Below are 12,418 nucleotides of genomic sequence, written 5' to 3'. Positions count from 1 at the left end.
CACTCTGCCCCCACCAGGACCCTCTGATCTAACGACACCCACCCTCGCCAAGCCCAGGTGAACGCACATCTCAGCCCAGGGGCAGTGAGCTAGCACTTCAGGCCCGAAAGCGCGCACTCAGCACCCACTCGGATCTTCCTCCTTTGTGCACCCCGCATCCCTCCCACCTAGATTCGAGCGTGCCCACCCACCCAGCCTGCTTCCCCCCTCTCCTGCAGCGCACGCGTGGAGCGGGGCACTCAAAGCGTCCCCAGTACATCTGGGCGCGCAGGCCACCACAGCTGGAACTCCCGGCCGCTCAGGCTCCTGGCCGCCCCCCGGCCCCGCAGGTAGTGGCGCGAGGCGGGGTGGGGGGGAGCGGGAGCGCCGGCGGGGCGGGGCCCGCGGGGGTGGGGCGGGGGCCTGACTGCCGGGTCGGACCGCCGAGCCGCGAGGGACAGAGGCGCGGGAGGCGCGTGGAGCCAGCCGCAGCCGGAGCCGGTGCCGGAGCCGGAGCCGGAGCCCCAGACCGCGCCCGCGCCCGCGCCCGCGCCGCCATGCCCTTGGCCTTCTGCGGCAGCGAGAACCACTCGGCCGCCTACCGGGTGGACCAGGGCGTCCTCAACAACGGTTGCTTCGTGGACGCGCTCAACGTGGTGCCTCACGTCTTCCTGCTCTTCATCACTTTCCCCATCCTCTTCATCGGTGAGCGCGCGGGGAGCGGCGGAGGAGGGGAGGGCACAGGCGGGGAGGGAGGAGGAGGCGCCGCCGCGCACCACACGGCTCCCTTTCCCCCCTCGGGCCCCGCGACCGACCGGCAGTCGCCTCCCTCCCGGGATCCCCTGCTCTGTGTTGTATCCCGCGGTCCCCGCACTCGCCGGCCCTGCCATCCCCTCCCTCCCTGAGGTGCACCAAACACAGGACGCTCGTGACTCAGGGGACCCCCCAAGTTTTCCACCGCAGAGCCGAAGCTGAAATGGAGAACAGGAAAAGCAGTGTGGGCGCTGGAATGTTTGGGAGGGGTTCGGGCTGTACCCCCAGTAGTACAGTGTAGGGAGACAGGGCACCCCTCCCCCGAGGTACTCTCCCGGTCAGCCGAGGCTGGGCCCAGGGAGAAGGGCAGCCTGGCCTCGGGAGCCGGAATGGAGGCCCTGTGAGCCCCTGTGTGTTTTGGGGCTGCGCCAGACAGTGATCAGTAGCCTCTGCAGGTCCCTGGGGGTCCCACGCGCCCTGAGCGAGGAGAGGCAGGAGCTAGGGACGTGGGTCCTCTTGTCTGCTACTCCATCTGGACCAGCGTCACCGCTTGAAAGCCCTCTGCAAAGTTGGGCACCACTGTTAGGACCATCCTGCATGCCTTTTCACTGTGGTCCTCTTTGTCTCTCTTCAGAACCTCGAATTGTCCAAGCTGGCTAGAGCTTTGTCAACTCACAGGGTGTTCCCCCCCCCCCCCCCACCCCCTGCATCTGCAAAACTTGTTAATTCACTCTAATGTTTTTAAAGGGCAAATTTTAAAATTCATATACAGCTTTTGGGAAGAAAGGAAAGATTGTAACAAAATTAAGAAAGGAAGGATGTGGCAGAGGCAGAGTTGCTAGTTATTGACAATTAGAAATAAGGAAGAAGCATATGTTCTCAAACAAATGGTTTATTTACATGATTATTTGTCATACAAGAGGTTAGTATATAAAATGAGTTCCTGCATAGGAGGGCCTGCATGGGTCCAGGCTTCACACTTGGACACTTAGGTCACAGGTACCAGACTCGGGCATTCTCATGCACAGGTGTACAGATGGTTACACTCCCCACTGTGGGCTCAATACCCAAGCACTCTCCCGGGGTTCATGCACCCTCTTCCTGGTGAGCCAGGCTTCCCACCTCTCCATGGCTCTCCTTGCAGGATGGGGCAGTCAAAGCTCCAAGGTACACATCCACCACAGCACATGGCTCCACTTCCCTGGGCACAACCTGCGCTGGATCCTGACCTTCATGCTGCTCTTCGTCCTGGTGTGTGAAATCGCAGAGGGCATCCTATCTGATGGGTGAGTACTCAGGAGAGTGGATCTGTCCTGAGGTGCTTCCCAGAAGGCCAGAGGAGACCCCAGCTCACCTGTATTCCATGAGACAGTAGCATTTGCTAGTAAATCCAGCAACCATTTATCCAACATGTCCTGTTGGTTTTCTGTGCCAGATATTGGACACAAGTGAGACCCAGGCCCTGGTCACAGGGTAGAGGGAACATGGATCTGCATGCCAAGACCTGGGGAAATAATCCTAGAGTCTATTAGAATGCCCCAACGCCTGTGGAAGATGCCCTGCCTCTTCCTCAAGCTGCTAGAGTTCCCTTCTTGGGAAGAATAAAAATCACTCTTGCTTAAGACCTTCCCTTGGTTCCCAGTTGTTTCCAGGTGCTCAGCCTAGTATCTGGGGTCCTCGCAGTCAGCACCCCCCACCGTCTCTAACCTCATTCCCAAGGCCTCCCCTCACCCACCTTTCCTCTGGGCCTCACAGAACACTCCTTACCCCTGTCACAGCACAGATCATACCATATTTTAAGTTTCTGTCTATTTGCAAAACTGTCTCCCCCTGAGTGAGAAAGTTCTTCAGAGTTGGGTTTTATCCATCTTTATAGTCACAGCACAAGGCACGTGACAAAGCCGCATAGATATTTATTGACTCCTTAAGAGAAGAAATGAAATAATGGTACAAGTAAGAACTCTGGGAGGAGAGAGGAAGGCAGGACTGGGCAAGCTTCGTGACTGAGGGGCTCCTGAGCTGAGTCTGGAGGTATGACAAGGTCTGACAGCAGAGGAGTTCCGGAGAGGGAGGGCCAGTGAGTCAGGAGGGAGGGGGAATAAAGGCACTGGAAGGAAAGCAGGTTGGGGTGAGAGTAGTGCTTGGGGGCTGGAGCATGAAACACAAGCAGGGGAGTGATGGATGCAGGGGCTTGGAAATCAGGGTGGGGGCCTCTCCAGGAGGGCTTGGAATGCTAGGCTGTGTCTGGGTTGGGTTTTGTCAGCAGTTTGGACCAGAAGAGACACATGGTCAGCACAGCATTTTGGGGTGAGGACCCTGGGAGGTGTCCAGGGCAGCCTGGAGGCAGGGAGAGGCTGGAGGTAGAAACAGCACCTAGGAGGTGATTATAGTAGTCTAGGTGAGAGATGACAGTGCCAGAAATGGTGTGTCAGCAGCGGGGGTGCAGAAGGAGGAGATGAAGCAGCCATCTCATGGAGGAAGGCTGAGCGACTGCCTGGGTGAGGGGGTGGTGGAGGGTGGAGGGCATGTGGCTAAAATATCAGAAGTCCAACCACTCTGAGCTGGAATCAGACCATGCCCAGATTCCACTCCTGCCAGCCAGCAGCAGGGGGATGGGATCCCCCAGCCCATACACACTACCTCACTGTCCCACCCCCAGTGTCCCTGCATGCTGGCTCCAGCAGAAGTCTCTGGGACAACTGCTTGCCTTGGGGCTCCTCCCGGTTGTCAGAGTCCCCCAGATGAGCAAGAAGACCGGAATGCTTGCTGCCACATAACTAGCAGGTGACAAGTCCACCTCCCATCCCCCATCCAGATACCCCTTCCAAAGCAGCACAAATGTTCAAAAGGGGAAGGATGCTTTGTGAGCCCCCAGGCCAGAAATTCTCACTGGGTTATAATCAGTGTAGTGGCAGAGAGGAAAACACCCTGCCTGTGGAGGAGGTAGACCTGGGTCATCGGCTGGTGCTTCTGCTGCGTATCAGCTACAGGACTTCAGAGCAGTCACTCAGCCTTTCTGGGCCTCACTTTCTCTACCTGTGAAATGAGCATAATAATCCCTGCCTTGCCTGCTTCACAGGGCCATGGAGGATGAAGTTAGAGTACAGACAGGGTGCAGAAATGGAATAGCGGAGCCCTGGGCAGATAGTACATCTCCCAGAATGAGGGAGACCAGAATGAACCAGGTCAGGGACTCCCTCCTGCCCGCTGCCAGCAGCCCCTCCTGTGTGGGGCTGCATCTGTATCCCCTATCTCCCCAGCTCAGTGCAAACTGCCATTTCCTCCCCAGGAGGCAGGCTGGCTCCTGAACTGGACACTTGCCACCTGGTCTTTGCTGGCCTCCATCTGTGGGCCCATACCCCTGGGCAGGCAAGCATGAAGAAAGGACATAGGAAGGGAGCAGACAAGAGGAGAGGCCACAGATCCTGCCCTGTGGGACCCCCAGTCCACCCTGGCCTGGGTTTGCAGACCTACCTGGGAGTCTAGGGGCAGGGGCAGTGGAGGCTAGTTAAAGCAGTAGTCTTCAAACTCTGGCTTAGTTTAGGGTAAGCCGCATTTAGTGATTAATTAAGGCATCTTAAACCTATAGGGCTTCCTCTCTTCCTTTGGGTTTTGTTTTTGTGTGGAGCTCTGAATTTAGAACACCAAAAGCAGTACAAGTCAGGGAGGAAATACTTTTTTTAGCAATATAACTAGAATGTTTTCCTAGATCACGATACACTGGAAAAAACCCATATATAAAAAACTTTTACCTAATTTCTAACCTAATTCAGTGTATATTATTCAGGAAAGCAGCCAAAGTCTGTTTTGTTCAGTTATGTCATGAAATATTTATTTCAGTTATGGTTAATCTTCATCTTATTTACTTATATCAAATGTTTATCATTTCTACCTCCTATTGCAAAAATGAATTTATTTAAACTTATGATATAACATTTAACTTAAAAATGTGTGGAGTATAAGTTTTTTCAAAAACTTATTTCAAGGAGTACAAAGGCAGGAGTTTTGAAGACCCCTGAACAGGGTGTTGGCTGCTCCCAGTGACCCCATTAGTGACTGCCCTGTACCTCCTGTATAAGTCTTTTGCTGAGAATATCCACTAACTAAGGTTTAAAAAGTATCAACATTTATGGTCTCATTTATTAAGAAATCTGGAGGCCACCTCTCTAGTTGGTTTGGTGACTTAGTGATGTCATCAGAGACCCAGACTCTTCCCATCTTTCTACTTTATCCTCTGTGTGTCTACCGAATCTTTCCCCATGGTCACAAGATGGCTGCCAAGCTCCGGATATCACTTAGGAAGGCAAGGGCACGGGTGCCTGGGTGGCTCAGTCGGTTGAGTGGCTGACTTCAGCTCAGGTCATGATCTTGCAATCTGAGTTTGAGCCCAGCGACAGGCTCTGTGCTGACAGCTCAGAGCCTGGAGCCTGCTTCAGATTCTGTGTCTCGCTCTCTCTCTGCCCCTCCCCTGCACGTGCTCTGTCTCTCTCTGTCTCAAAAATAAATAAAACATTTAAAAAAATTAAGAAAAAAAAAAAGGAAGGCAAAGGCAAAGGGGACATGCTCTCATATGTCTCTTCCTTATGCATGATATCTTCCTCTGCAGACTTTCCTTTGCATCTCATTGGCCAGCATTGGGTTATATGGCCACCCTTAGACCAATCACTGGCAAAGGGATGTGGAATTGCATGGCTGCTTGAACCAATCACCATCCATTCCCTAGGGCTGGGCCCACTGCTGCTAGAACAAACTTGTGGTTCTTTTAGCAAAGCAGGAGGAGAACATGTTATTTGATCAACAGCCCATACTGCCTCTACACCCTATACACTAGTCTTACCAGACTACTTAGGGCCCCCTCATGGCTCTCCTCATGTCCTCCCTCCTTCTCTGTTGAACTCTAGTTCCCCCTTCAAAGTCCAGCCTGGTGCCACCTCCTCTGTGAAGTTCTCCTTGGTTGTCCACCTACTCTTGCGCTCTCAACCTTCAGTCCATCTGCAATATCACTTCCCTAGACTGCCTAGACAGGAGGTTAGCTCCAAGCGTGGTTGCCCTCTCCCCACTGTCAGCTTCTTGAGGGCAGGGATGCTTGGCATGCTGGGCAGAAGGAGCAATGCAAGCAAGAGCAGCACCGAGGTGGGAAGTTGGAGGGGGCCTTCTGGAAATGGAGGGGGGGGGGGTCTCAAAATGGCCTCAGCAGAAATAACGGGCTGAGCAGTGCTGAAAAAGTGGCTTGAGGCCATATCACCTGGACCTTTGGTGCCAGGCTGAGCAGTGTGGGTTTTGCTTTCTGTAGGAGGGAGCTGTGGAAGGGCACAGTTAGGCCAATTAAGTAATGAGCTTCCTCACCAGTCATGGGGAAGCGTGAAATCTGAGAGAGCTCTGGCTCCCTACAGGTCTTGTCACCAGACCAGAGTCCACCCACCACAGAGACCTCCGTGAGTTACAGTGGGGAGGGGATGAGCTGGTATTGGCCTCCATCACCATCCCAAGGGAAGAAACCAAAACTGTGACCTCTTAGCCTCTCTATGCCTCAACTGTAAAATGAGACTAAGAGTACAGACTTCGTGGGATTTCCTGAAGATTAAATGAGTTCATATACATCATGTGCTTAGAACAGTGCCTGGCACAGGGTAAATGCTCAATAAATGTTGACTATCAGTGCTGTCATTGCACCACCTGGGGCTGGGTCCAATGCTGATTTATGCTGTTCATGCTAAGTGGGGCTGTCACTAACAGACTTGTGGTGTAGGGGTCCCTGTACTGCCCAAGGGACCCCAGGGACAGGAAGCCAGCTGTGTTCACTCCCAGAGAAGTGGTTCCAGGCTGAAGACTCTCCAGCTGTGACTGCCAAAGCTGGCTTCCCCATGGCAGGTTCTATAAGCGCGAACCCAGGGAGAGAAGGTCATGAGTTCCAAAGCCTGGATACTGAGCCCTCATAGTCTCATTGTGTGGACTCGGGGGCCCCTAACTAAAGAGCATGTTTGGGATCTGTGTAGGCTGGGCAGAGCTGTCAGTATAAGAAGTGGAGCTGTGTGTATGATCCAGAGGCCCTACTGTGTGCTGAATCCGAAGCGTAAAGCCTGGGCTGCGCTATTGGCCCATCTACCTCCAATCTCTCTCTCTTTCTCCCTCTCCCCCATCCCAGGGTGACTGAATCCCGCCATCTCCACCTGTACATGCCAGCCGGGATGGCATTCATGGCTGCTGTCACCTCCGTGGTCTACTATCACAACATCGAGACCTCCAACTTCCCCAAGCTGCTGATAGGTAGGGGAGAGGGAGGGGAGGGGAGAGGGATGGTTACCTCCATTCATTCCTTCAGATAACGTTTTCTGAACACTGACTATGTGCCAGGCATTGTTCTAGGTGCTAGAGGTTCGGAAGTGGAGCTGAAACAATCCCTGCCTTCTGGTGTGGGAGAAGACAGACAGGCAAAGAGAGTGAATAAACAAATAGGGAGGAATGATGCTGTGAAGAAAAGAAAGCTGAGCAAGTCTTTGAGTGTGATGGCTGTATTGCTGTCTATATAGGGTGGTCAGGAAAGATCTCTGATGAGAGAAAGCGTGTGGGTATTTAGGGGAAGAAATTTTCCGTGGTTTGGAATAGCAAGTGCAAAGGCCTTCTGGTAGGAACAAACTGGCAAATAGTCCAGTGTGGGCAAAGCCAAAAGAGGAAGAGAAAGAATGGCAAGAGAGGAACAGAGAAGACACCTAGGCTTTGGGTCTGAGCACCTGGGCAAGTGATGGTATTAATAACTGATATGGCAAAGGAGCAGGGGCTGGGGTTTGGAGAGCTGGGGCGGGGTTGGGACATGTTGAGTTTGAAGCAGCCAACCCATGTGTCAAATGAGCAGGTGAATAAATGAGCCGGGCACTTGAGGGAGGTCAGGACTGGAGATGTATACTTTCAGAGGTCACGGGCTTACAGGTGGCACCTAAAGCTTGAGTGTGGATGAGGTTACCTGGAGAGAGAAGACCTAGACCCCAGGACCCCAGAGTTAGAGCCTGCAGTTTGTGAACATTTAGAAAGATCCAAGAAGGAGTGCTTACTTAAACCTTCTGACACTATGTGGCTGGGGTCCCGGGGAATGACTATTGATGTTTGTTGAGCATGTACTGTGTGCCAGGCTTACATGCATTATTTCACTTGATTTCCACAATCTCCATATGGGTATCATTGCTATCCCCATTCTACAGATGTGGACACTGAACTCAGAGAGGTTACAAACAATGACAGCGAACATTCATTTAACACTTGCTATGTGTCAGATATGTCCTGACACATTAACTCATTTGATCCTTACAACAACACTAAGAGGTAGGTACTATTATTATCTCCCCTTTACACAACAGGAAATTGAGACTCAGAGCTTAAGTGATTTTACTAGTCTTCCCTACCGGTCAAGGGGCAGAACCAGGTCTAGATCCCAGGAGTCTGGCACCCAAGGAGGCTCTTAACTGCTTCTGAGACTGTGTGTCTAAGGGTAATCAAACCACTTGGGCCAAAGGTATAAATCTGGAGGTCTACCTCTGTGTTTGGCTCAGTCTGCATGTCGAAGGTCAGGGCTGTACCTCTGACTGTTAGGCTGTGGTCAGACTGTGTGTCATTAAGTCAGGCTATGATTTTTAGGAGTCACAACATCTAATTGGCATCTGGAGTCTGGAACACTCTGTGCCAATCCAGAGACAGCACAGTGTCATGAGGGGGCAGAGGGTATTTTCCCATGTAGGGTGGGAGCTGGGCTCTATCAGGATCATCCAGGTTAACCCCCTACCCAGGTGACCCCATGAGAGTGTGGTCGGGAGACTAGGGGGCACAAGTTGAGAGAGAGAGATGTTAAGTACAGACTTCAGAGAGCCTCCCTCTCCTGAAGACTCAGAAGCATCTCCTCATGCAGAGAACCCCTCATTAACCCCAGTGCCTGATGGACTGTTGCCCCCAGAAACATCCTGTCTGGTCATTTGCTGAGTTTATTTTCTCATTCTCCGGAAAACATGTAATGTTCTTTCCTTAAAGCACAAATTACCACCTATCGATGGACCATTCTTCTCCAAAGAACAAGGACTAACTCCCTCCATTCCCTTTTGGTAGAGCTTTGCTCTGCAGAGCCAGAAATTCTAGAACAGGGAAAAGCAGAGAGGAGTACCCAATGAGCTGCAGGCATTGAGGACAGTGGGTATTGGGGAGCAGCTGGCCCTCTGAGAAGACTCCTGTCTGGTCACAGGTCTGGAATCCTGCAGAAAGGTGAACCCACAAAATGACCTTGGTCCTGAGGCACCAGATGAGATCAAGGAAATGTTCTATGAAAAAGTCACATTTGAGCTGAGAACTGAAGGATAGTAGGAACTACCTGGGAGAAGGGAGAGGAGACCATTGCAGGCAGAGGGAACAGCATGTCTTGAGACAGGAGAAGCACGTTAGGAAATCTGGAAGAAAACCAGTGACTGGAATGCAGAAAGCAGAGAGAGCTGAACTTTGAAGGCTGGAGTGGCAGGTGGGAACCATACCAGGCGGGTATGCCTATCCTAATGCCCTCACCCACGGATAGATGGCATTTGTCCCTCTCTGGGAAGGTTCACCATCTAGGCCTAGTTCCCAGCCCAGACTCAGGCTGGGGCAGACCCCAGGCATTAACCTTTATCCCATGGCATTGAGGATTAGGATGTGTGAGGGGGGTGTGTGTGTGTGTGTGTGTGTGTGTGTGTGTGTGTGTGTGTGTATGTAACTTATACATGAAATTTATTATTTTAACCACTTTTAAATGCACAGTTTGTGACATTAAGGACATTGACATTTGCGCAGCCATCATCATCCATCCATCCAACCATCCATCTCCAAAACTTTTCATCTTCCCAGACTGAAACTCTGTATCCATGAAACAGTAACTCCATATTCTCCTCTCTCCCCTATCCCCTCATCCCCTCAAAACCACCATTCTACTTTCTATCTTTACAAACATGACTACTCTAGGTACCTTGTATAAGTGGAAGCATACACTGTTTTGTCCTTTTGTGACTGGCTTGCTTAACTTAGCATAATATCCTCAAGGTTCACCCGTGTTGTAGCATGTAGTACGTAGCATTCTGACGAATGTTCTTTCTTTTTAAAACTGAATAACATTCCATTGTATGGATATGATGCATTTTGCTTATCCATTCATCTGTCAATGGACACTTGGGTTTCTTCCACCTTTTAGTTACTATGAATAATGCTGTTAGGAACATGGGCATTGAGATCATATTTGATCACATACATTGCTTTACAGAGGCAATTCTGGAAGTGGGCAAGAGGGAAAGAGGAGAAACCATGAGAAAGCCCTCCAGGTAGTGCAGGGGACATATGATGGTGGCCACTGAGGAGATATGATGGTGACCCAGGTGGCCCAGATATTTAAAAGTAAAGTAGACATGGGGTGCCTGGGTGGCTTGGTCGGTTAAGCGTCCGACTTTGGCTCAGGTCATGATCTCACGGTCCGTGAGTTCGAGCCCCGTGTCGGGCTCTGTGCTGACAGCTCAGAGCCTGGAGCCTGTTTCTGATTCTGTGTCTCCCTCTCTCTCTGCTCCTCCCCTGTTCATGCTCTGTCTCTCTCTGTCTCAAAAATAAATTTAAAAACGTTAAAAAAATAAAAATAAAAAAAGTAAAGTAGACAGAACTTGGTAATAGGTGGGGTGTGGAAAGGGACAGGGAAGATGCTGGGGTAATGAGAATTCAGAACCTAAAACTTGCCCACAGCCCCCCTGTCACACCACTGTCCTTTTCTGCTTTTCTCTCAGTCAAGCCCTAAGCTTTGGCTGAGGGCTGCGATGTCCGGCGCTGTGGAAATAACCCTTGGGCTTAGTCCTGGGTCCACCACTAACTCCCTGTGTGACCTTGGACACGAACTCAGACTCCATGAGCCTCAGTTTCTGTATCTGGACAGGAATTATAAGTCCCTGTCTAAGTCATAGGATTTGTATGAAGAGCAAATCAGACCACATCTGTTAAGACCCATGTGAGGCGTATTTTCAAGTCTTGGCTCCCAAAAGTGACCTTCATGAAGGGCCAAAGAGGTTCTGATGCTCAAGTCCTGTCTGGGGAGTGTAGGTGTGGGGGCAGGGTGATGGCCTCCAGCTGTGGGATCCCTGTGACCTCGTCACCAGACCAAGCCGAGGGGTTTATCATCCCAGTCCTGTCAAGAGGTGGGTAGCATGCAGAAAGCAGACACTTCTGCCCCCTATCCTAATGCCCTCACCCAGGAACCTGAGATAGATGGCATTTGTCCCTCTCTGGGAAAGTTGACCATCTTGGCCTAGTTCCCAGCCCAGACTCAGGCTGGGGCAGATCCCAACTTTTGTCTCCAAGAGATACCCTGGCATTTGTGTGACCAGGCCCATCTAGGGATGGAGGGCAGCTTGAAGGTGTCTCCTTCTCTGTGGCCCCACTAGAGAGGAGCTCTAGGGAATGTAGGCTGACCTTATCTGCATAGGACTGTAGGGAGTGAGGGGGAAGGAGCTGCCTACGCTAAAGCAAGCATCTCCTAAAGGGGGGCTTATTATTGTTCCTTCCTCTGGTTGCCAGCTGACAGTGGTTTATTGGCAGGTGGTAGCGGTGAGAATTTAGAGATTAGAATCTACTGATAGCTTCTGATGATTATGGTCCCAGGTCTGAAATCTGGAGATAATAAAAATATTAACAGCTGATGTCCAAAGAGCACCACCCGCTGTGTACCAGGCCCACTGTGCTAAATGCTCACAGCAACCTTTGAGGAAGTGCTGTTATCATCCCCATTTTTATGGGTGAAGAAACAGAGGCCTGGATGGGTTAAATGATTTACCCAAAGTCACATAACTATTAAATTACAGGATCTGAGCCCAAATATATCTGGCTGCAAGGCCCTGTTCTAACCACCGTACACACTGCCTCACAGAACTGTGACTTCCTTTTTCGCACCCCCCAGTCCCCCAGGCTCCATGAGGAGCATCATCATGCTGTAGTGGGCTCTATCCTGGGGACACTCAAGCTTGCAGTGAGCTCGGGCAGATCACAACCTCTTTAGGGCCCCTTTATAGAGGAGGACAGCTATTAAATGAAAGAGTGGGTCGAAGGATCTTTAAGATTTTCCAGGCTTAGAAATTCCACAAGCAAACCACTATAGGGCGGAGGCTCCAGGCATGGGCTCTGCATCAGGCTGGTCCAGTTCCACCTCCCGACTGAGCAGTTACTTAACCTTTCTGAGCCTTAATTCCTTTGTCTGTTAAATCAGGGGTGATGGCACTTTTCCCCTCACAAGGTTGTTGTAAGGAATAAGTGAGATAATACTTAAAATGCTTCCTTGGCACGGCGCCTACAACTTAGTTAACTTCAAGACATAATTTTCCTATTTTTCTTACTAATTACTGTAAAGGGAAATTTGGCTGACCAGCTCGACTTACAAAATTAAAAAAAAAAAAATTTTTAGTGTTTATTTTTTTATTTTTGAAAGACAGAGAGAGAGAGAGAAAGAGAGCGAGCAGGGGAGGGGCAGAGAGAGAAGGAGACACAGAATCTGAAGCAGGCTCTAGGCTCCGAGCTGTCAGCACAGAGCCTGACGCGGGGCTCGAACCCACAAACTGTGAGATCATGACCCGAAGCGAAGCCGGATGCTTAACCGACTGAGCCACCCAGGTGCCCCTTGACTTACAAGATTATTAATGTTTTGAACATACCT

At 51.0% G+C, this 12,418-nt stretch overlaps 1 protein-coding gene across 5 annotated transcripts in view; it reads left to right on the top strand.

Annotated features, from left to right (window-relative positions):
• Positions 1-536: 536 nt before the first annotated feature.
• Positions 537-12,418, top strand: part of ABCC8 (ATP binding cassette subfamily C member 8) — a 76,767-nt gene continuing 64,885 nt past the window's right edge. For all 5 annotated transcript variants that reach the window (XM_042906405.1, XM_042906404.1, XM_042906403.1 and 2 more), the window contains exons 1-3: positions 537-684; positions 1,877-2,018; positions 6,878-6,999. In XM_042906405.1, coding sequence (XP_042762339.1) covers positions 537-684; positions 1,877-2,018; positions 6,878-6,999 — 412 coding nt within the window. The remainder of the gene's footprint in view (positions 685-1,876; positions 2,019-6,877; positions 7,000-12,418) is intronic.

The sequence above is a fragment of the Panthera leo genome, chromosome D1 (genome assembly GCF_018350215.1).
Source record: "Panthera leo isolate Ple1 chromosome D1, P.leo_Ple1_pat1.1, whole genome shotgun sequence".
Classification (NCBI taxonomy): Eukaryota; Metazoa; Chordata; class Mammalia; order Carnivora; family Felidae; genus Panthera; species Panthera leo.
This window is presented reverse-complemented; position numbering and strand designations above follow the sequence as displayed.